The 25,239-nt window shown below is 36.3% G+C and overlaps 2 protein-coding genes across 8 annotated transcripts; one reads left to right on the forward strand and one right to left on the reverse strand.

Annotated features, from left to right (window-relative positions):
* The first annotated feature begins 1,664 nt into the window (after positions 1 to 1,664).
* On the forward strand, positions 1,665 to 9,031 carry Fga (fibrinogen alpha chain). 2 transcript variants are annotated; one of them, XM_076865081.2, is made up of 7 exons: positions 1,665 to 1,718; positions 3,721 to 3,846; positions 4,262 to 4,445; positions 5,673 to 5,818; positions 6,361 to 6,847; positions 6,896 to 7,606; positions 8,322 to 9,031. In XM_076865081.2, the coding sequence occupies exons 1-7, from the start codon at positions 1,665 to 1,667 to the stop codon at positions 9,029 to 9,031; spliced, it is 2,418 nt and encodes an 805-aa protein (XP_076721196.2). The 2 variants fall into 2 exon arrangements, with proteins under 2 accessions (XP_076721196.2, XP_076721195.2); XM_076865080.2 differs by having other exon boundaries at positions 6,361 to 7,606.
* Positions 9,032 to 17,500: 8,469 nt separating this feature from the next.
* Fgb (fibrinogen beta chain) lies at positions 17,501 to 25,239 on the reverse strand. 6 transcript variants are annotated; one of them, XM_076864689.2, is made up of 8 exons: positions 25,135 to 25,239; positions 22,549 to 22,609; positions 21,750 to 21,899; positions 20,360 to 20,587; positions 19,686 to 19,799; positions 19,221 to 19,346; positions 18,723 to 19,008; positions 17,501 to 18,139 (listed from the first exon to the last, which is right to left on the reverse strand). In XM_076864689.2, the coding sequence occupies exons 1-8, from the start codon at positions 25,237 to 25,239 to the stop codon at positions 17,908 to 17,910; spliced, it is 1,302 nt and encodes a 433-aa protein (XP_076720804.1). In that variant the 3' UTR covers positions 17,501 to 17,907. The 6 variants fall into 6 exon arrangements, with proteins under 6 accessions (XP_076720804.1, XP_076720803.1, XP_076720802.1 ...); XM_076864688.2 differs by having other exon boundaries at positions 21,750 to 21,801; positions 22,415 to 22,609; XM_076864687.2 differs by having other exon boundaries at positions 19,221 to 19,337; positions 21,750 to 21,933; positions 22,415 to 22,609.

Below are 25,239 nucleotides of genomic sequence, written 5' to 3' on the forward strand. Positions count from 1 at the left end.
GGAGAGCTGGGTCATATGGTGATTCCATTCCTAATGTTTTGGGCATCTCCAAAGTGCTTTCCAGAGTGTTTTGTTGTTGTTGCTGTTTGTTTGTTTTTTTTTTACTAATTTTCCATCTTGTCAACATGTATTAGTGTACCTTTTCCCCACATCCTCACCAACATTTACTATTATTTATATTCTTAATTTCCATTTCTAACTGGAATGAGATGAAATCTTAGTGTAGTTTTGATTTGCATTTTCTGGATTGCTAGAGATGTTGAACATTTTTTTCCCATATATTTGCTGTCCATTTGTGTTTCTTCTTAGAAGAAATGTCTTTTTAGTTCTTCTGCCCATTTATTGATTGGGTTATTTGGTTTTTTGGTGTTCAGTTTTTTGAGTTCTTCATGTATTCTGGATATTAATTCTCTGTAAGAGAAGCAGCTGGAAGAGATTTTCTCCCATTCTGTAGGCTCTCTCTTCACTGCTCTTAATCATTTCTTTTGCTGTATAGAAGCTTTTTAATTTGATGGCATCCAACTTACTAATTCTTATTTCTTGAGCCTTAGGGGTCTTATTAAAGAAGTCAATGTTTGCACTAATATGATGAAGTGTTGATCTTGTGTTTTCTTCTAGCAGTTGCAAAGTTTCTGGTCTAATTTCTAAGTCTTTGATCCCCTAAAACAGTATTTTCAATTAATTTTTAAAATTTATATATGACAGCAGAATGCATTACAATGCTTATTACACATAGGGCACATTTTTTCATATCTCTGGTTGTATACAAAGTATATTCACACCAATTCGTGTCTTCAAACCTGCACTTTGGATAATAATGTCCATCACATTCCACCATCATTTCTAACCCACTTCTGGCACTGCAGACTCTCCAGTAATTGCTGCCATTTGCTGAATACTTACTATGTAGCAGTCACTACTTTAAGGAATGTACAAGGATCAACTTATATATTCTCCATAAAGACATACGTGGTAGGTTATCATTATCTCTTTTTTTAAAATGAGGAAACAGAGGCAGACAGAGATAATGCAACCTGTCAAAGAGCACAGAGCTTAGAAATGGTGTAGCTGGGACTGTGAACCTAGGATGTTTGTTTCAAAGGGCTGCTGCCTCAACCATTTTGGAGAGAAAAAAAAATAATCTGTTTCAAACAAGCTTCTAGAAGACCTTCAGGGTCAGCCTATCACCAAAGTTATTGATTTTTTGAAAGTCAGATCACCCAACCCTGATTCTTTTATCAAGTGAAATATCATTTGTCAAATCTCTACTTCACAGCTAGCTCGCCTTGGCCACCCCCCGTACTCCCCCAGGTATGGAAGTGTGGATGTATTCTCCTGTGTCACCCTTTGCATTTTCAAAGTCACCCTATTCCTGGAATGTGGGGTCATCCCCCAATTGCTGGCTGGAAAATCAGATGCTGCTGTTTGCAACAGTTTATCGGAAGCAAACAAGTTGAGGAAAATTGAGTAAGAATTTCTGGGATACCAACATTATGGCAGGAGCAAAGGAAGCAGAATGAGCTTGAGGACTGTCTAAACAGGACAAAGGTAATGATTTACCAAGCAGCCTGCAGATTTAAATGGGGTGGCAGCTAGGAGTGGAGGCAATCCTCCTTTCTTTCAACTGGAGTGCTTCTCATGAGCCAACCCCTGGCTCAGAGAAGATGTTTTCCATGAGGATCGTCTGCCTGGTCCTGAGCGTGGTCAGCACAGTATGGGTAGGGTGCCATTTATTCTTTGTTTCTCTCTGGTGTTTATTCTACAAAGAGCTTGGAGGTTCTGATTCTGCTAATTGTATATTCTGATACACTCTCAGCCTTATGCTCTGGAGGCAACTTGCTAAAAAGGCTTGGCAAGGATGCAGGATAATATGACTGACTACAAGAGGAAGATCTTAGAGGAACCCAAGTGCACAAATTCACAAGGGAGATCTTGACCTCTGTCATTCAGTCTTAAAACATTGTTGGTTGTGTTTTTCTCAGAATTTTTAAGGACCAGAATCTTTCACATTTTTGTCCCTTTAAAGTCTTGGAGTACTATCATGCTAGATAACAGAACAAGGATTCTATAAGATTTTTTTCCCTCTAATTCTTAATTGCTTATTATTTGTAATAAGCATAATGTTTAGTTTTATTTAAATTTTTTTCTAAAAGGTTGTTTTTTTTTGATTCAAGACAAAATGCTTAAAAAGCAAATGCATTATATTTGGAAACATACAGCAAGACCACAAGAAATAAGTTGATAAATAAATAGGTTTATTTGGAAATATTGTATTCTTTTAAGATAACTTCTAAATGTTTAAATATGGCAAGAATTTCTAAAATTTAGCTCCAGAGATATATATAAAGGAAGAAAAAAATCTATTCAAAATATTTCTGAAACACTCTGATTTTATAAAAAAAAATATGTCAAATATGTTCTGGAAACTCAGTTATCTCCTAGTTCATTATACAAGATGTAAGTTATTTCAATTTATTTCTTGTCCCCCCCCCAACTCATAAATTTTAGTGTGGGCAAAAGCAATAAAGAAGGAAAAAGATGAAGAGGTGGTTTTAACTTAATTTTCTCCCTTATAGAAAAATAATAAGGAAGACTTTTTGTAGGAAATAAAACTAAAACCATTTATTAAAGTGATATTTCAGGTAATGCATAGGCTTCAATTATTTTTCCTCTCTCTTATTGGCATAAATCTACAAATTTTGCTTGTTTTTATTGTTGTTTTGCTTTATTCTGAAATATGTTCAAATTTACTCTTTCATTTTTTAGGCAAAAGGATTTTACTTGTTTCTTTCAATTAATTGTCCTTGGTTCTTTGAATTAGGATTATTGTTGTTTGGATCTGCTTAAGAAATGAAATTAGGACTGTAAATATTAGCTTAAACTATCCCATACTAAAGAAGTCACAACAGAATTCTTGTAAGTTGGTGGCATAGCATAAAAATAATGAAAATCTACAGCCCTTTTTATATATTAAGATATAAAGTCTTATTAGTAGAGTTTTTATACCTTATTTGACTACTTGGTTCAGGACAGGAAATTTTTAAGTCTGTATTTCTAATTATAAGATGTTCAAAAAAAGTTGTCAGTCAGCAACTATTTTTTGTTTGTTTTCTGTCTACTTTTTTTTTTTTTTTCACTTCAAATAAAAAGAAATCACTCCATGAATGAGCAACCCAAAAAGCATTCCTAGGTTTTACTTCACCCTATTTGTGTCCTTGGTATGGCTTGTCTGAACTATGGACCCATCGCTAAAGGCTGCACTAAATACTTGAAGGGAAGTTAAGATAGTGTAGGTTTCTGCCTCCTAAATAGGAATTTTAGGAGAAAGAACTCTGAATTTTTCCATTATCTTTCCATCTACAATCATTATGAAAAGGCAAAATTTAACTGATTTCATTGATCCAAATAATTAATTACCTTTATCACAAGCCCTTTAAAACTCCTGACATTAATCAGACATTTATTGTCAAACACTGTTAAGAAATTTGTTCCCCTTATCTTCTTTAAGTCTCATAACCATTTCGTAAAACGGGTATGAGGATTTTCATTTGAAGGTATGAAACCTAAAGTTTTGTGGAAGCCCTGAAATTGTGACTTAGGATCTCTTAAGAGTGCCATTCATCCATTCCTGGGACTTGTAGGCATGACAGTGTCTCTTCTTCCGCTGGCTAACGTTGTTGTTGTTGCTCTTTTTGTGTATGTGTGAACGGATCTTTAAAGACTACAGATACAGATAAAGGTGAATTCTTAGCAGAAGGAGGAGGGGTGCGTGGCCCAAGAATTGTGGAAAGACAGCAGTCTGCCTGCAAAGAGGGAGACTGGCCCTTCTGTGCTGATGAAGACTGGGTAAGCTGTGGGCCTGGGGAGCAGGAGGGTCCTTCCCTACGGTGCTAGAAAGGGGTCCAGAAAACGTTTCCAGTAGGAAATAACCTAATAATAATCTAGCTCCTTGCCTGTCTAATTAAAAACAACAAAGGTCAAGGCACCTAATCTGAGAGCACAGTTTAATTACAACCCACTCTGGATCATTACCTGGTTGAATAGATTGGATGTTAGTCGAATGCTTAGGCAAGTTCTAGGATCCTGAGTACTGTGGTCCCGACATTTGATGGAACCGCATTTATAGGTAGGTCAACGCTCATTCCAGAGTTTCTCTAATTAGTCCTCTTGATTATTTTTAAGTCAGAAGAGATGGGAACTGCAAACCATTCTGGATTCAAGAGATAGGCCCTTAATGTGATTTTCCCCTCTTCACTTTCAGAACCAAAAATGCCCTTCTGGCTGCAGGATGAAAGGGTTGATTGATGAAGTCAATCAAGATTTTACAAACAGAATAAATAAGCTCAAAAATTCGCTATTTGATTATCAAAAAAACAATAAGGATTCTAATACGTTGACCAGGAATATAATGGAGCTTTTGAGAGGGGACTTTGCCAACGCCAATAGTAAGTACTCCATATTATTATTTTGACTTTATAACTAAAGCAACAATACAAATCTTAAATAAATAAGATGTCTGCTTATAGCTACTGAAATTTTATTCCAAAGTACTTAGCATAAAAGTACATGCCTTCTTGATATCCCTGAATTTTAAGGAGAGGCTTGTTTTTTTTGTTTTTTTTTTAATCTTTTTTCACACAGCAAAAGAGGTCACTTTAAACTCTTAAAGGTCACAAAGTCAGTCAGAATTTTGGATTGAAGACAAGAATGTCAGCATGTTCTTTTTAAGAATATATACTGAAAATTAGATGGACCAGATGCTTTGAGCAGCTTTATTTTTGCGGGGGAGGGTTACCAAGGATTGAACTCAGAGGCACTCAACCACTGAGCCACATCCTCAGTCCTATTTTTTTGTATTTTATTTGGAGACAGGGTCTCACCGGGTTGTTCGGCTTCTCACTTTTTGCTGAGGCTGGCTTTGAACTCACAATCCTCCTGTCTCAGCCTCCCAAACTGCTGGGATTACAGGCATGCACCACCTCACCTGGCAGATATTTTTGTTTCTATCTTATGGGGGAGGAAACTCACAGGTCAATGAACTTGCTCAAAGACACAAAGCTGGAGGTGAAAACCAGACCCCACTGAGTTCATTATGTAGATTTTTAAATTTTTAAATATAGAACCATTCTCTTTCTCTCTGTTTACCCCCAAAAGAGTTTAGGAACAATTTAACATCTATAGGTAGGAAGAAAAATTCCTCAGTAATTAAATCCAATAATGGATTCAAATCTCTTGAGTAAGGATATGATAAAATAATTGGAATGTGATCAAACTATTTTATCTCTTAATTAACCTTTGAATAAATTTATTATGTATTAAATAAATTCTACTATTATTTATTAAATAAATTTGCTAGTTCTTTATCATCTATTTATAAATTCATTATTTATTATTTATTAAATAAATTTCTTTGGAATTCCTTCTGTGTTTATTTGAATTACTAACTACTACTAAGACATTGGAACCAACATCCATGAATGACTGCAGAATGCAACAGTATCTAAAAATCGAATGCCTAATAAGCTTGAAATTCACAGAATAAATATACGGAGAACAAACTGTGAACAAAACAAAATGTGGGAGTATTTATAATCAAATTTCCTGTATTTTCTTGCTGGCTATTATCAGCAAATCACTCCCAGATACTTCAAACCCCATGTTTTCTATTTCAGACCATGATAATACATATAATCAAGTATCAGAAGATTTGAGAAGCAGAATTGAGATCCTGAAGCGCAAAGTAATAGAGAAAGTACAGCAAATACAACTTCTGCAGAACAATGTCAGGGCCCAGCTGATAGATATGAAACGCCTGGAGGTAAGACTGTAGCTCAGACCCATATCCTTGAACTGTGAGGGAAAGGAAGACAGTCGTCACACCCATTGAGTGTCTACCATATGCAAAGAAAAGTACTACACCCACCATCTACTTAAAAGTAGGAACTATCTCCCCCACACTACAGATGAAGAAAAGTAAACTTTCAAGAGCACATACTAAATTTCAAAAGCAAGTTTTCAGTCCTGTCTGCCTGATTCCAAAACCCAGGATATCACCAACTTGGGGCCTTAGCCTCAGTTGTACCAAGGGTGTTTTAATTGGTGTTGCCTTTCAGAGGGAATGGCACCTTACTCTCTACCATTCTGAATCTAAGATGAACCCAGAGAGCTCCCATTGCAGATCCTGGCTAGCCTTCCCATGCCCAACCTGTCTTGCACTGAAGATAGAAAACAAAAAAATATGGATTATAGGTCTGCAAGTCCTAAAAATTTAACCAGTTTCCAAACAATAAATGGACTTCCAGGAACTCAAGAGGCATGGTCCATTATTTAAATCTATCTTTTCCTTTTCTCTTTCTCTAGGTGGACATTGATATTAAGATCCGATCTTGCCAAGGGTCATGTAGTAGGTCTGTATCACGTGAGATAGATCTGAGGGACTATGAAAACCAGCAGAGGCAACTTGAACAGATCATATCCCAAAACTTACTTCCCTCTGCAGATAGGCAATACTTACCCCTGATTAAAATGACTCCAGTCCCAGACTTGGTTCCTGGACATTACAAGAGCCAGCTTCAAAAGGCCCCTCCGGAGTGGAAGGCATTAACAGAAATGCAACAGATGAGGATGGTGTTAGAGCGACATGGAAGAGAGGGGAGTTCCCGAGGAGACTCTCCATCTTATGGAACAGGGTCAGTGACAGAAAGGCCCAGGAACCCTGGATCTGCTGGTACGGGACCACGGAATCCCGGAAGTTCTAGGCCTGGAAGTGGTGGAAATTGGAACCCTGGGACTGCTGGATCCGATGGTACTGGACACTGGAATCCTGGGAGCTCCGGCCCCGGTCATAGTGGGAATTGGAGTCCTGGAGGCTCTGGACATGGAAGTTTTAGGCCAGAGAGTGGGGGCTATGGGAACACCAGGCCTGCCAGCCCAGACTGGGGGGAATTTGAAGAGGTGACAGGAAATATAAATCCTGGGTCAAAGACAGAATATAGCACAGGTAAACTGGTCACTTCTAAAGGAGAGAAAGAGCTCCTGATTGGGAACGAGAAGGTCTCCTCTGCTGGTACAACCACCTCACGTCGTTCATGCTCAAAAACCATCACTAAGACTGTGATAGGTGCCGATGGTCGCAGAGAAGTAACCAAAGAAGTGGTGAATTCTGAAGATCCTGCTGACTGTGGTGACGCCACTGACGTAGACTCGCTGCACAGTTTTAGTGCCAGAGGCAGCCTGGCTGACTTTTCCAGACTGCACCCTGATGAAGCTTCTTTCTTTGAAACTTCCTCAATTGGGAAAACATTCCCAGGTTTACTCCCACCTTCCTTCAAAGAGTTTGGCAGTAAGATCCAAACTATGGGCTCAGAATCCGACACAGGGGAAACTGGCTCTCTTCATGAAGGTGTACCTGATTTCTCCTCCAGTGGGAAAACTTCAAGTCACAGAAAACTTGTAACCAGTAGCACAACTTACAGTAGAGGAGGCTCCACGGTGGAAACCAAGAACTATAAAATGGCAGATGAGGCTGGAGGTGAAGCCGGCCATGAAGAACTCCGAGAAGCACATACTATCAAGAGAGGCCGTGCCAAGTCTCGCCCTTCCAGAGGTATCCACACTTCTCCTTTGGGGGAGCCTTCCCTGAACCCCTAGACTAATTATTTCTGCAAAGTGCTCCCAAAGTACCTTGCACTTCTTTCTTAATCATCTACTAAGCTTTATCAAAATGACACCTTTTTTTTTTTTTGTTCTGTTTTTCATGCTAGACTGTGAGTTCCATGGGGAAGGGGCTTTGTCTATTGTGTTCATCTCTGTATTCCCAAATGCCTAGCAGTGCAGAAAGTCATCACTCAATAAATACATGTTAAATGAATGAATGAATACCTTCTGAAACTCGGTTTTGAGTTTATATAACCAAATTGTTTCATCATTCAAAATATGCGCTATAGGAATTGTCACTCAATTGACTAATTGTAATTTTTATCGTGTGTCTCAGTTGATATTTAGATCAGGTGAAAAACAAGTTATAGTAGTCTTCATTGATACTTGGCTACCTTTGATGGCTATTTGCCATTAGTCGGTCTGTGCAAGTAAAATTCCAAATTCATTTGAGAAAAATTTACATTTTGAAGATATAGATGACCCTCGATTTCGTACAATTATATCCCACTCATATACATCCTTTTCCCATGGGCAGAAGGAAGGAAAGAAAGAAGGAAGGGAATAAAGAAAGCAGTATTTGCCTTCTTTAATCTGGTCCATGCCTATCTTTGTAAAAGTTAAATGAGAGTAACTTCTTCCAACCAGCTTAATTTTTTTTTTAGACTGTGATGATGTCCTCCAAACACATCCTTCAGGTGCCCAAAGTGGCATTTTCAATATCAAGCTACCAGGATCCAGTAAGATTTTTTCTGTTTATTGCGATCAAGAGACCAGTTTGGGAGGATGGCTTTTGATCCAGCAAAGAATGGATGGATCACTGAATTTTAACCGGACCTGGCAAGACTACAAGAGAGGTTTCGGCAGCCTGAATGACAAGGGGGAAGGAGAATTCTGGCTAGGCAATGACTACCTCCACTTACTCACACAGAGGGGCTCTATCCTTAGGGTAGAATTGGAGGACTGGGATGGGAAAGGGGCTTATGCGGAGTACCACTTGCGGGTGGGCTCTGAGGAGGAAGGATATGCTCTGCAAGTTTCCTCCTATACGGGCACTGCTGGGGATGCTCTGATTGAGGGTTCTGTGGAAGAGGGGACCGAATACACTTCTCACAATGCCATGCAATTCAGTACCTTCGACAGGGATGCAGACCAGTGGGAAGAGAACTGTGCAGAAGTCTACGGAGGGGGCTGGTGGTACAACAACTGCCAGGCAGCCAACCTCAATGGCATCTTCTACCCTGGGGGCTCCTATGACCCAAGGAACAACAGCCCTTATGAGATTGAGAATGGAGTGGTCTGGGTCCCCTTTAGAGGAGCAGATTATTCCCTGAGAGTTGTCCGCATGAAAATCAGGCCCCTGGTGACCCAGTAGGCCAAAGCGGTGGGAATGGGGACAGAAAGGCTTGGTTTGTTTAGCAAAGTGGAGAGAAAATAAGGAACATAAAGGAGTCAAGATTCTTTACCACCTATTAAAAATTCCCAGGTGCTATTTCACTGTTTTTTGTACTGTAGCTAAATGTAACTGAGACATATTAGTGCTTTGAAAAATAAAATAATCAAACTTTTTTTTTAACCTTTAAATAACTCTGTGGGCTTTAAAAATTTTAAAGAAACACACTAAGGGACATCCATTACACCAGGAGGAGGGAGTCACATGGGACCTCCTTTCTGCAACCCAGAAGATGTTGAAAACTTCTCTTCCACACCACCCAGTCATAGGCCAGCTCATTGCAAACTAGTTATTTTCATCCACTAGGTTTGAATGGTTTTAAACCAACATTTTGAGTTAAAAATCACTGAATTGAGCAGTGCTTGACCTTTGTAGAGGAATTCACAATTTTCAAAGTATGTTTTTAAAATTTTTTTTTAATATTTTTTTTTTAGTTGTAGTTGGACATAATACCTTTATTTATTTTTATATGGTGCTGAGGATCGACCTCAGCCCTCTACAGCTGAGCCACAGCACATCCCTCAATGTATGTTCATCTCTTCTTTTAGCAAGCAAGTCCAGAAAAACCATTCTTTCCTAATAGAAATGGAAATGTATTCTTTGAGTCTACCCATAGAGACTATAATGCAGACTCAAATTCCTTTTCAGAGTCTAACCGATTTCTTTCAAGAACATATGGAAAAACACATTTAAAATATTTATAAATATTTCCAAAAAGGAAATTTACACATGCATAAACAATCTCCCCAGTATCGATTTGATTCCAGTTTTCTACCAAATACTAAATCATTACTTTGAAAACACCTCACTAAATATGATCTATGCCATTTTTATAAATTCAACATATTTACATTGGTCAATTTGTTTTCTTTTTTGTGGGTTCTTTTTAGTTATATGAATGGGATTATGAATGGAAAGGGCTTTCTTTGAAGATTTTGAATTTTTTATAAGAGAATTAAGTATACTTTCAATTCAATAAACAGTCCATTCTAGCAGACTCATTATGATTGGAAATAGAGTTTGAGTGGGAGAAAAGACACCACACATCTCTTTATTCCATCTGACCTTCTCTTTAACCGATTTCTTTCTCTCCCTTCCCTTGAAATTAGTTATTAATTCATTTTCAATTCCTTTCATTTCTTGGGAAACCCCCTGAACTTGGCTTCCAGGTGCTTACTGGTCTCTGGAAATTGCTCTCCTTCAGTTGGCAGTGACTTTGTAACTTTGTTAGGATCCTGGTTCAAGCCTTTCCCTTCAGAGCCTCCTTTCATAGTTTCCCCATCCTTGGATCTGTCTCTTGGTTTCTGGTATCTCACTCCTGCATGTCTCACAATTTTCTGTTTTATCAACTGGTGATTTCTTTCCAGATGACTCCTTAAATGCAAGAGTTTGTCATCATGATAACATAAGTGCTCATCTATTAGTCAGGATTAGGTTTGGCATGTGTGGCTTCAACAAGAAAGAAGTCCGTTTCCTGTTCACAGGAAAAAAAAAAAAAAGTCTGCAGGAATATGTTCCCACAGTCCTCAAGAAGTCAAAATCTTAACAGAGGGACTGCAGTTGTGGTTCAGTGACAGAGCACTTATCTTGCACAGGTGAGGCACTGGGTTCAATCCTCAGCACCACATAAAAATTAATAAGTAAAATAAAGATATTGTGTCCTTCTACAACTAAAAAAGTATTTTAAAAAATTCTTAACAGAGGCTTGCAGATCACTTCCTGGTCTAAACCTTGTGTTCTGTGATAGCCTGGAAGAAGGAGGAAAGATGAAAGGGAGTCTCTTCTCATTAAGGAGCTTTCTTGATTGTTCCATAGAACGCCTCCACTGACATCTTAGGGGTCACACCTTAGTCACATAGGTGGATCTAATAGGAGATGCTGACATTTGCTTTTAGCTTGGGTATAAGAGAGTCCTAATTAAAATTAGGATTCTGTTAATAAGGAGGAGAGGGAGAAAAGATATTGAAATCCAGTTACTACTTTTAGCCAAACACTGGTTTCTCTCTCTACAATGAGGACCTTTGCTCTTCATTTTGTGTGACTATCACCTAAAGCTTCATCTACATTAGTGGCCTTAAGCAGGAAAGTCAGTGAGCTTAGGTTAAATTTGTTTAGCTTTGCATATGAACTCTTGCACAAATTAGCCCATTTTCCACTTCTACAATCATTCGCTCTGCACTTCAGTTACATTGCATTTTTCATTGGTACTGGAATACCAGGTTTTTTAATGATTTTGTGCTTTCTCACATACTATCTAGAAGATGCCCATTTATCCCTTTAAAAATAGCTCAAATCATGCTTCTGAGAACCCTTCCCTGATGTCCACCACATAATAAAATGAATTGTTCTCTTGTGCCTTATTTTTGCAAAAATAAAGCAGTCTATTCCTGACTCTGACACGCTTATTTTACTGTGGCACTAGATTGTGAATTCCTTTAGGCCAGAGCTCATTTATGTCATGTATTCTGTCCTATATAAGACTATCTCACTCATCCTAAGATGATACAGATAGATTTTAAATATTTCTTTAAATATTTTTATTTTTTCTTTTATATTTACATACCTAATTAATCTGGGATTTGTTTTAATATATTATGAAGAAAATATTCACTTTTTTTTTTCTTTTGAAAGATGTCCAAATATTAGTGGGATCGCTTGTTAAATAAAGAATTCTTTGCCCATAGAATTTACATGTCAATTTATTGTACAAATTTTCTCTGGATCTCTGCATAGACGCCTTTGTTTAGCCTCCTGTTTAGGCCCATTGTGTGTGTGTGTGTGTGTGTGTGTGTGTGTGTGTGTGTTGTGCTAGGGATTGAACATAGGGCCTTGGTAGTCAAGAGCTCTATCCCTGAGCTATACCCACAGTGCTATTCCTTATTCATGTTTAAAATACAGCTTTTGGATGAAATTGTCTCACTTCTATCCCGTTTTGTTTTTTGTTTACTTGTTTGTTTTTTAATCTAGAAAAATTGTAACTTACATTTTTACTTTTGAAATTTTCTTCTAGGGGTTACCTGGAAAAGTCTTCCTTAATTTACAATTAGTTACCTTTTAAGGGGTTTAGAGTAAGTTGTCTCTTCCATAATCAAGTTCTATTTAGGTTTTCTACTTCAAAATAACCCTTGAATGAATGAATGTATGAATGAACAAAATGAATATGAACCAGAACATTTTGCCATGAAAGTACATAATTTTAAATATTTCTTTCTTGGAGGAAAATGCTGAATTAGGGTTTCTGATTTTGAGTTAGGAATATAAAAAACATCCAGTCATATTTCAAGTTATGCATAGGTGAATCGATGTCTTTTAGCCTGAGGCTACCTTGATGCTCTTCTTCAGTATGCTATAGTATACGAAGGAAAGCTCTTAGCTACTCTTTTCTGAGGTGCAGGAAGTATATTTTTATATCTACTACTTAACGCAAGGCCTTTCACATAATAATAACCCAATAAATTTTTATAAATAATGACCCAATAAATTTTTATAAGTAAAGGAATCTAAAAACTTTTAGTCTTCTACTTCAAACTTTACAAAAATCCCTTCCATATCTAGTTAATTAAGATGTCATATTTTATTTTTATTCAAGAAACTACTTACATTTTAATTCACTTATTATATTTGCATATATAGTTCCAGTTTTATGGAACTCTTTAGTACCAGAAATTTGGGGAAATAAATTTCTCTAAAATGTTAGAAGAACACTTTTAATTAATAATCACATATTGCTAGTTCCTTTTACAAAGTTGAGATCATTTTATTAATTGATTGTTCAGGTGAGAGAATAAATTAGGGAGGTTAAATTCTGTGATGATAAGGGGCACACCTGTGAGTGAAGCACACAATATTATTTTCATAGGTTCTAACCACCTAAGTTCCACCACTTATTATTCATTTGGAGATAATGATACTGTAATTCAGAGATAAACATCCGACTATTGTATATGGCATTTGCTTTAAATTATTTTCCCAGTACTGCTACTGATTTGATTATACTCTGTCATAGGTTCCCCAAGGCAACAAAATATATTTCCCAGTTAGCTAGTGCTAGAGGAGCTGCAGGTGAATCTGGAAAGTAGAGCTATGCAGACACATTCACTCATCTCAAATCAGGTCTACAAAAACCTGAAAGGAAATGATAGGTCACTAATACAAGTACATGCAGAATGCAAAGTCATAAATCTACTATATTTTATATTCAAGAAAAATAATGCAACATTTCCTATTTACTAAAAAGGTTTGAGATTAGCAACATTTAGATTTTGATAACTCTGAACATAATACAAATTCCTTGTAGGTAGTGAGCTTAACATAGAAACCATTTCTGAAATATCTTGTATTTTATTTATTTATCCATTCATTTATTTTTGCGTTCATTGATTCATTTATTGTTAGCTTTTAATTGAGACCCAAGTACTTTTTAAATGTCATTCATGGAGAAAATACAAATTAATTGAGGTTGAGATCAGGAAGGACCTTAAACATTACAGTATCATAGGGATTTGCATTTGGGGAGGAAACTCAAATTAATACTTGAAAAAGACATTATGTCTTTCATTTTCACATAGCAAAAGCAACAATCAAAAGCACAGAGGAGAGTAAACCTAAGAGTAAGCCAGGTTTGAGCTGAGAAAAGCTAAGTTATTAAACAGTGGTCCCCTGTTCATCATCTCATTCCTGAAGGTGGGTCTGTGGTGATTGCAAAAGAGTAAAATATTTGCCAGACTCACCTTTGACTCAATCCCCAATAGGTCTATGACCTCAAGGTTGCATGCCTACATAAGCTATTGCAAAATTGCCTTCAAGTATCTCCTTTTGAGAGATAAAGCAAATGCAGTAAACAATTGGTGACTCTGGGTGAAGGATAGAGAGGTACTCATTAAACTTACATTTTTTTTTTCATTTTAGTCTGAAACTTTTCAAAGTAAAATGTTAGAAGGAGAAATAAATATAATGTAATCAAAAACTCCAAACAAAAAATATGCTACCTTTTGATCACATCTTGAGTGGGAGAAGGAGATATAAAACAACTTAAAGTCCAACCAAGAGAATCACCTAAGACTGTGATGCAATGTGGGAGAGATGGTGGGTTTAGCCTTTGGAGACATATTAAACCCAAGTCCAGTCTTAAACATAGGTAGTGGTTTCTTACAAGATTATGGAAACTTCAAGGATAAAAATTTGCTCTAAATATATTTCATGGTCATAATTTGAATGAAAAACAAAATGCTAGGTAAGAGAGATAAAAGGAGTCACAGATAAATGTAGCCTGCATCAGTAATTCCAAAATCCAGCCATTGATCAGAAACTCTATTGAGAAAACAGACTCTTTGGCTTATTCCACATGCAGACTTTGATGTAATAAAACTAGGTTTATACCAGGAAATCCCTGCAGATTCTGATAGCCAGGATCCAGGACTTTAAGTGTGTAATAATTAAACAGAAATATTGATTGATCTGGTGATATGTCACATTACTCCAAATTTTTGTCCCAAGTGCAGAATCTGTGATCATCTTAAAATCCAGTCCCTTAGTTACATTGATTAGTTGTTTCCCTTACTTCCTAAATGCAAAGGAATTAAAAGTTTATGTCCCATAATATATGTTTATATATACATATACAATATATTTTTAATAGATTGTTGCATAATTTCAGCCCTAATTGTATAATAAAATATTATTTTTCTCATGCCGCAGTGTGGCATTAACCAATTAACGTTCAACTCATTATTACATTATGTTCATAAAGTCGTGGTTTAATAGTCTTTTTCAATGCTATTTTTTAAATTCTGACTAGAGGAAACTATTGTTTTATTATATTCAAAATTGTAATGCCCAAAAGGGCAAAATCAGATAGATAGCATTTCTTACCAAATGATGCTTTAATAGAGCTTGCTTCTTTCTCGATAGACTTATATATTACATGTATTCCAGGAGTGATGTTTTGCTATTTGTATGTGGGCTAAGAATTGGCCATTGGATTGTCTGATTTAATGGTTTTAAATCTGTGCCTTTACTTTAAGCTCTAGGGATAAACTAGGTCCTCTGTGTGTACATATGGGGTTGAGCAAAGGTCTGAGGATTGACCTTGCCAGCCCCCTTCTTCCAGTGGACTCTTGACCCCTAAGTTCCACTCTCAACTATTTTGCCTAATGAGTTTCTATGTGTACCTTTACTGGACTGTGAGTTCTGTATAAAAACAGGAATATCCCAAACTCTGATAATCATTGGGTTTAATCTGTCAACATTTATGAGTTTATGAAAAGTAGTCTTTCTGACAGACTAATCATTCTGAAATCAAATCCTAATAAGAGCTTATTATTAGTGTAGGAAAAAAGGTGTATCCAAAAAACACACCAATTACTGGTGTTAGTTTTTTAAATTGCCCAAGAGTTTCAGAGAGTTTTCTCTTGGTGTTGATAATTAAAGAGAAATTTGAAATGAATAGTAATTTAGCAGATGGTGCTGGGGGGAATAAGCTGTTGACCATGAGAACTGCTTTCTATAGTAGCTGCATTAACAGTGCACAAGGATACGCACAGTATCTAATGGTCAGAGTGATAGAAGCGGAAAAACAGTCTGGTGGTGGCCAGGGATAAGGGGAGGAGGGAGGGGGAACTTTTCAATGAGTATAAAGTTAGAGTTATAAATAACTCCTGGAGATCTTCCTACAATGTACTGCCTGTAGATAATAATACAATATTGTACATTGAAATTTTTGATAAGAGTTGATCTCATATCAAATGTTCTTACCACAACTTAATAAAACAAAACAAAGGAACACAAGAAAACTTTTGGAGGTGATGGATCGGATACCTTAGTAATAGCTCTACACATATTGAAGCTTATTGAATAGTATATGTTAAGAATGTGCAAGTTTGGGGGCTGGGGATGTGGCTCAAGTGGTAGTTTGCTCGCCTAGCATGCGTGAGGCACTCGATTCGATTCTCAGCACCACATAAAAGCAAAATAAGGATATTGTGTCCTCCTAAAACTAAAAAATAAATATTTTTTAAAAAGAGTGTGCAAGTTTGAGTGTTTTGTTTGTTTTTATTTTGGGGTGGGGGTGCTAGGCATTGACCTTTGTTTGTTTGTATGTCAATTATACCTGAATAAAGCCAGTGAAAACATTTTCAAGGATCTGATCTGTCCTGATATGGTGAGAAACCCACTGTGACAAAAATGTAGGTAGGCAGGAGAGGATACTGGGACCAAGTAGTAAGCCATTTTCATCTCTAAATGAAAAATTTGATTTTAGGGAATTTTGACATAGACAGTAGGAAAGTAACTTGGCCAGAGTTTTCTATTTTTAGGATGATATGTGAGATGACAGAGTGATAGAAGGAGCACAAGCTACAGGTGACAAAACTATTGGCAGGGTAACCAGATAAAAGTTGAAGTCAGATTTGATGAGGAAGTAAGAGCATAACAGCATTCAGAAAAAAGAAAGTAATACCCTTTTTTTCTTTTTTAGAAAAATGAAGAGGATGAGTGTTATGGTTTAGATGTGAGGTGTCTACAAAAAACTCAGGTGTGAAACAATGCAAGAGGGTTTCGAGGTGAGATGATTGGGTTATGAGAGACTTAACCTAATCAGAGCATTAATCCCCTGGTAGGGATGAACTTGGTGGTAACTGTAGGCAGGTAGGGTGTGGCTGGGGGAGCTTGTTATTGAGGGTCTGCCTTTTGGGGATACATTTTGTTGATGGTGAGTGGAGTCTCTCTCTGTGCTTCCTGTTGCCATGCTCACATCTGCTTTCCTGGGCTACATGCTTCCACCATGATGTTCTGCCTCACCTGGAACCCCAAAGAATGGAATTGGCCAACTATGGACAAGACCACTGAAGCCATGAGACCGAAAAGAAACTTTTCATCCACTAAAATAGTTCTTGTCGGGTCTTTTAGTCACAGTAGTAAAAAGGTAGATTCATACGATGAACTTCAGGGCATTAAGGTCCATCAGAACAAATGGCAATGACAAAAAAGAACTGAGGACCCTAGGGTTACCAAGGGCAGTTGGAGTGCAGCAAGGAGATGTCGAAACAATATACCCACTTCATAAGGAGAAGTAGAAAGAACACTTCTACTTCTAGTATAACTATGTAAAAAAGAAAAACCTAGTTGAGAATAACCGTATGCATACTATGTTTCCATGAACACTATGCATACTCATACTTTGCTATTTCCCTTTAAAAAAATGTTTGATGAAGACTTGCTCCTTATTATCCCCTGGAAGTTCTTATCCTAATATAGAGTAGTGGTTTTTCCATGGTACAGAGTAAAATTTTGACTCATCAGATACTTGAAGCTCAGGATGCTTCTCTCTCTTACAAGTTCAAAGTCTAACTCATTGGCAGTGTGGATATCAAAATAAGGAAACATTGATTTATTGCAACAGACACTGGTTTAATTAATAATTCTGTAAGTTTTCAGTGACAGATATTACATAAATAAATAGGGTTTTAAAAGTGGATATTTAGAAAAAGATTTTAGTTTGCCTCATCATTTTTCTATAAGGATAGATGATCTCTTTTCCTGATTTGAAACTTTTCACAATCAATTCGAACCAACTGACTCGGTCCACCAACTATCCTCTTAGTTACTTCATGGTAAGGTGAGTGAAGAATATCAAAGAAAATTTCATGCTACTTTGAATGTCATTTATCCTATACCTTTTCCAAAAAGACACAGAATCATATGAGATTTTCAGAGGGATATAATGTATGAAAGAAAATTCCAATAACATAATGTAAAAAATGTTGTCACATAGAGAAGAATAAAAATCTACATTTGGGAAACTATTGCTGTGGGAAGAAGGGCCTGATCTTCATTGATATCTTCCTCATTGAATACCATGACCCCTTCCAATTCATCCATACTACGCCATCATCTGTGCCATGCTTAGCCATGTCCCAGCTGTACTGTCCACCCCAGTAGTATCTGCCATTTGGATTGGCTGCGTGACATCTGTTATACCACCATCCACCACCATCTTCTTTAGAACACTGTTTTCTTGGATCTTCATTTGTCCTGAAAGGAAATATGTCTTAGGTTACTAGAAGCAGAACTACAGTTGTCAAGTTAATTCTTTGCAGAGTATCCACAGGAGAGTGCTATACTGAGGTACTTCCCTTGGGTTCTACATGTAAAGTCCTATAAGTACACCAAAGGCTTCCCTGTCCCATAACAAGAAAGGGAGATAGCTGTGCCTATGTGGCCAAGTCATGTAGTGATGACATTGGTTACTTCATACTGAAATGATAACTTTCAGATGCATTAGTATTTAAGAACCCTGGAAATCAAAATGAAGATCTTCAAATAAACATTAGAGCATAGATATGTAGGTATTTATATGAATGCTCATTGCTCAGAAAATGAGTGTGGTCTAATTCCAGTTCCTTCTCTTACTGTGACTTTGGGTTAATTATTTAATTTCTTAAAGTTGCATTTATAAAGTGAGAATAATAATTTCTACTTTATAGTTGAAATGCTTTTAAGTGAAACATACATTGGGTGACAGATTGTGGTTGCTAATAACATTAGCTATTAAATGATGCTGAGTAATAATACTAGTAGGGACTTTTAAATTAGGAGTGAAGAATGCAGCACATACCAGCCATCATTGTCTCTGTCATAGGTGCTGAAGAACATGCCATTGTGGATGGTCATGGTTCTGTTTTCTCCTACCAGTTGAGAAGCTCCATCCATGAGAGCATTGCCGGCTGTTCCTTTGTAGTTGCCCACTGAGATTCTGTATTTATTGGCCTCATTCTGCACCGTGAAGAGTCCATAATGCGCCTTCACCTTGTCTCCTTTCCAGTCCTCCATTTCAATCAAAAGTTCTGTGGCTCCCATCTCGGTAAGTTCATTGATCTTATCATTTCCAAGCCAATACTCACCTAAAGGAAAAACAGAATAAAATCTTACCAAATATCAAATATTTGGAAACAAAAACCCTGCTTTTCTTACCTATCTTTTGCTTTTACATTTTTCTAATTAAACTCCTTTTAACTGCTGAAAACCTAAAAACAGACCCTAATCAATGCTCTTACAATAGAAAAAAAATCCCATGTGAAATACAATAATTGTATTTTCTCCTCCTAGTTTTTACCTGGTAGGCCACAGTATTTCTTTCCATCTGCATTGGTTGCAATGTTTCCAAATCCTTTTTTATAGGGGTCCCATTTTCTGCCAAAGTCAACACTACCATCCTGACGGTTCTGAATTACTGTCCACCCTATGGTTGATGGAAACAAAAATAGCATAAATTAGCCAATAACAAGTGATATCGATTTGAAAAGAACATCTGAATCCATTGTCCATTCAATTTACCTTATGCCCACTTAAATTTAGTTCTCCAAAATGGACAGAATCATGAAAATAAGTATGAGAGGAAACTCTTAAACTCTTTGGAAATGAAATATGCTTGATCTTATCCCAACTTTTAAATCATAGATAATTAAAAACTTTTAAAATATCAGATTGAATTCCAAATCAAATTGCTCTTTGCCAGCTATGTCACAGCAAGATCTTGTTTCCTGTCCAGTATTCAAAAGAACCACTGTCCAATACTTACCTCCATTTTCTGTGGTCATGTCACAGTATACTCTATATGGTTTGCTGGACCTGTCAGGCTTAATGAGATACATTTCAGATGTTTCACCACCTTTCCTGATGATTTCTTCACATTCTGCAAACATAAGATAACATCTTATGTTCAGGGTCTATAACATCATTACTTGGTCAGTTCTTTATCAAAAATTATTATATAGGTTAGCGGGGGGACTGTTTTATTATAGACATTTGAGAATTGTTTTAATATTATAAAACGCTGGGTCTTTCTTTGAAAATCAAACTTAGTTTTGAAGAATTCTATCTGCTGAGTAAATGAAAAGGGACCTCCCCTAACCCCCTCTTGTGCCCAGGAGTATCCCCAAATGGATGGAGCACATGGGATGGGGAAGCTCCAGTACCTGTCCCTGCCATCTGTTCACCCAAGTGCATTCATAGACTGTACATCAGATACCCTTGAAACTACCACCATCATTATATTCCACCCTGCTTATAGGAAATTGGCAAAATCACCAGGCCAAGGCATACCACAACATGCTAATGACATCTTCATGATGTGCTACCGTGACATTAGGCTCCACTGAGGAAAATGTACTGGATTCACTTTTTAATTCTTTTATTTTTAAAGAATGTGAATTCTTCTGGAACCTGATAGAAGTATGTTTACTAACTACTTACCTTTGCCAGACACCACAGGGATATTGCAGCTGACAGTGCACGGGGCTTGGCAGTATTCCATCTGTGCTGAGACATCAGATTCTAATTTTTGTATTTTGCTTCTCAGGTCTTCCAGGATTGAGCGGAGCACACGAAGGTTAGTTGGAATGTTTTCATTCACGGTCTCATCTATGTATAATCGGTGGTTTTCCAGTGCTGAAGAGTACTCATTAATGACATTTTCATTGTCTAGGAAAATGAAATTATATAGGGATGGTCAGCATTTGCCTATAAAAAGCTAAGTATATTCAACTATATAATTATGATTTTAGTTTGCTGAGAATAAGAGACATTGAGCTACTATCAAGTAATCATGATAGATAGTTGTACTTAGGGAAAATTATTTTGTCAAGGCATAGACAAATTAGCAAAGCCATAGAACTTCAGCATTATCACCACTATGTGAGTAATTTACCATAGGTATAATTTAAAGATTATATCCAATAATGGATACAATATGTTGCTTATTTCTTTGACAAAGAAAAGTGGAGAAAGCAGTATTTGGACCTTCCATCTCAGAAGTTCAACATCTTCTAGAGCAAATGCATTTGATTTCTGTATACACCTTGCATAAGTACTATAGAACATCAAAAGTTAAAAGAGAGATGCTATGATTCCTTCAACTCATTTGAAAAGTGTACAAACTTAGGTATGTTACTGAGAAGCCAGGCTCATACTCTAGTTGATCCCTAAACACCAAGCCAGTACCCCTAAGCATCGAGATCTTAAGATTCACAGTTGAGACGTCCCTGTGCATGCGACAATGAAATATATCATGGATTTCTCTTTCACATCCAAAACCTCAAATATTCAATCTATATGTGCTAAATTTTCACTTTGTAAATTTTTAATTTTTTTTTTCTTTTTGGTACTGGAGATTGAACTCAGGGGCACTCAACCACTGAGCCACATTCCCAGTCCTATTTTATATTTTATTTAGGGACAGGGTCTCACTTTGTAGCTTAGCATCTCACTGTTGCTGAGGCTGGGCTTTTGAATTCACAACCCTCCTGCCTTAGCGCCCCCAGCAGCTGGGATTACAGGCCTGTAGCACTGGGCCCGGCTCACTTTGTGAATCTTTGTCTTCTGAGTCATCAACCAAATTTCTTATAGATGAACAATGAGAAATTATAGTAAAATTTTTCATAGATCACTCTTGTTGAAGTCACACTGGGAACAAAACTTTGATCATGTTTATCTGGCAAATCACAGGTGCAGATGCCTAAGCCAGGATCTTAATGTAATCAGATGCATACTGAAAGCAATATTGATGCTATTTAGACCAGTTTAGAAATACTAATCTCATAATCATGCATTCTCACAGATGATTTTATAACACAAGAATATCCACCTTTTACTTGTGCCTGCCTCTTTTTCCACATGTCTTTTAGCAGAGTCATGTACTGAAATGTGTTGGAGGAAGTCTGGGAAACAGATTCCACATTGTTGTTTAATTCTGCAATGCTGTTTTTGATTGGTTTTTCCTGGTTTAGCAGAGTATCTTGCAACTGACATCCTGTAGGACACAACACCCCCTACAAAGAAGAAAGCAGGCATTAGAGAAAGGATGTGGATTATGGATCCTTGTTAAAATAGTGCATATAACAATCCAATTATCTCATTAGTCGATGTAACACTGTGTTATTTGACTTGCTTTATGGAAGACCAGAAACGTCAGAATTAGCATCATCATATATTTATATATTTTGAAAACTTAAAATAATCCTTACCACAGAAGAAATGTAAGGAGGCTATGAAAATTTTACCCACTTGAACAAAAGAAGTAGGTGAAATTTAAAGCAAAGACAATACCCACATATTCTAACTTGTTATCCTAAGCCCAATTCCACAGAACACAAGAAAGGGAGACTACACCAAAGACCAAATTAGGTTTATGTTCCGAATTTTATTTCCAAAATAAATAAACAATATAGCAATGATGGTAATGTGGGTCAATGAAAACCTAGACTTTCTCTGCATGGGAGACCCACCACTGCAAGAAATGTCAATGCCTACCAGGTCTGGGTCAGCATGAAGACAGCCTCCAGCATCCGGGGCTTTTCTTTCCAATTTTTTCTGACCGGCAGCTGGTTTGGCTGGACGAGCCCGATAGCCACCTCCACTAATGGGAGGTGGGGCAGGTCTCAGGCTGGGAGCCTGTTCCCTTCTCCGGTCAATGGGTCGATGACCACGAGGAGCCTCCACTACAGCCTGCAGGAAGCCAGACAGAAATAGAATGATGACTGTTAGAGAAGATTTGAGATGAAACTATTCCAACACCCTCATTTTATAACTGAGGTTGTCACAAACCTGAAGATTGGCTTAAGGTCCATCCACTGGCTAGTTTGTGGTAGAAAATCAGAAGGTTACTTATGTCTCTTCAGAAAAGGATGAAAGAACAATAGCATCTAAGACTACCATACCCAAGAGAGTTTTTAAAGAGAGCCTCTAAGATAAAACTATATGAGATTTTGAATAACCTTGACCTCAGGTTCTTGAAACCCAAACACTGGAAGACACAAAATTCTCAGGAATCTATACAGTCAAGAAGAATGAATATTCTTAAGCCCCTTAGATTACTAAATTCCTATAATTATTATTTATCACGTCCCCACTTTCAACTTTTACAAATTGATCATCAGTCTATCCTATAGGATCATATGTAACAGACAATATAAGATTTATTTAAAGTGAAATTTACTTAAATTTGATTTGAAATAAGACAAACTTTGACCCTAACACGTTGCAAGAGAAATAAGGTATTCTGGGGTCAGATTCCTGGCTTTCAACTGTGACCCTACATTTACTATAAGACCCTGGGCAAGTTACTTTATCTGTGTCTGCGTTTCCTCATCTGTAAAACAAGGATAACTGTAGTTTATATCTGCCTCATAAGATTACTGTAAGGATTTAATGACTTATGTATGACACACTCAGAATAGTACTAGGCCCATTGTAAATGCTCATTATAACACGGAATGTTATATATGTTGGAATCATATATAACAGATATTATAGTGTAAGTGGCTTCTTCACTCTTAATTCCACTTTCACTCTTATTTCCTATTAACAAAATTTATTAAAAAATAATTTCGAAATTTCCTATATGGTTTCTATATGAAACACCAAGATTATCTCATATTTAAAATAATTTTTAAGGTATATATGTTGCAATAAAAATTATGTACTAAAAATATTGTATTAAATGAACTTGAAGTGCAAAATATGCAGTGCAATATAAAGGTTTTGGCTTGGATTAAATATATTATCATATACTCTTTGTCAGTAATTTATTTATGGGGACTTAATTACTAATTAACAAATGACAAAAATTTGGAGGAGGAGCTGAACTCTTTTGCAATTGTTTGAGTCTAAAAGTCACCAAATGAGTTGTACTTAGAATTTTCTTGTCATTTATTTGTAAGATAATTATATTACTTAACATTTCCTGCTAGGATTAAAGCCTAGGAAGTTTGGCTCCAGATTCCCCTGCTCAATCGCATATATCCTTAATGAAAAAGATTTGGAGGAAATATCAAAGGCAAGGTCCCAAAGAGAGCTTGTCTGCTCCAACACAAATTTAATTTACCTGATTATTATAAATAAAATTATAAATGAGACTGTTTTCTTTTTTGTTTTAGAGAGCTAGTCGAGAAGCAACTTTACTAGAGAAAAAAATGTAAAAGAATATTTAACAGACTTAGGTCTATGAAGACCACTTACCAAAATAACCAAAACTAGAAAATCTGCTTTGGAACATAAACTATTAAACTATTTCTATGAAGATTAGTTACTGAGTAAGAATGTGAAAGTACCTTGCAAAGTGCTTCAAAAAACTTAGTCTCACAACTTCTTTCCATTTTTCTCACCAAATGTGATTAACCAAGTTATCTTTTTATTTGAAGAGTGTGATGATTAGAACATTAAAGTTCTCTCCAAATTCAATAAAAGAGCCAAATGAATCAAAGTCATTTGTATATTCTTATTTCTAGTGTGTTGATACTTTATCATGCACAAGAAATTTGATCATGATACATTTGGTAATAAAATTACAATTCCTTAAATATTTCTTTTTTCTAAATGCATTTCTATGTTTTTGATAACAACAAACTAATAGCAGTAAGTTGGCAAAGATAACACTTGAGGACAAAACTGTTCGGCAAAATAAAAAGTTAGATTTCATAACCATCGATAATAACAATAAACACAACCTCTGATTTAAATTGTCTCATCTGAAAAACATTTCATTTAAACTTAAATTATAATTCATATTCATAATTAGTCAGTAATCTCAAGAGCTATATATTGCTGTCCTCACCAAAAAGCCACCTATCTACCACAGCTTTTTCTTTTAAAACTCTCCTCTTTTGCTGCCTTTTAGCCTTTACAATTTTTAGATTCTATACTTATAATTGTAATAATGTATTGCTAGAACTAAGTGAAAATCATAGCATTCAGGATAACAAAAAGTGAAAAAAAAAATACATCTTACGTTAGCCAAGCCATCTTCATCCTTGGAAAATAAAAGTAATAAACCAAAAAAACAATCAAATTATTTTGCTTTCACAAATGAATCATCACGAAGTAGCTTTAGGTAAATTAGATCCTAGAGATTAACAATTCAGTTTCAAACTATAATCAACACTAATTTCATTTAAGTAACTATTCATTAGTATGATTGTATTCTATTTTATATTAATAAGATTAGTAATATTAGAATAATATTAAAAAATCACCTCTTCTTCGTAGTCATAAAATTGGGATTTAACTGAGAAAACACACAACAGTAGCAATAATAGATGTTTCATGGTTTCAAATTTTTGAACGTTCCAAGAAATCAT

The sequence above is a fragment of the Callospermophilus lateralis genome, chromosome 8 (assembly GCF_048772815.1).
Source record: "Callospermophilus lateralis isolate mCalLat2 chromosome 8, mCalLat2.hap1, whole genome shotgun sequence".
Taxonomy (NCBI): domain Eukaryota; kingdom Metazoa; phylum Chordata; class Mammalia; order Rodentia; family Sciuridae; genus Callospermophilus; species Callospermophilus lateralis.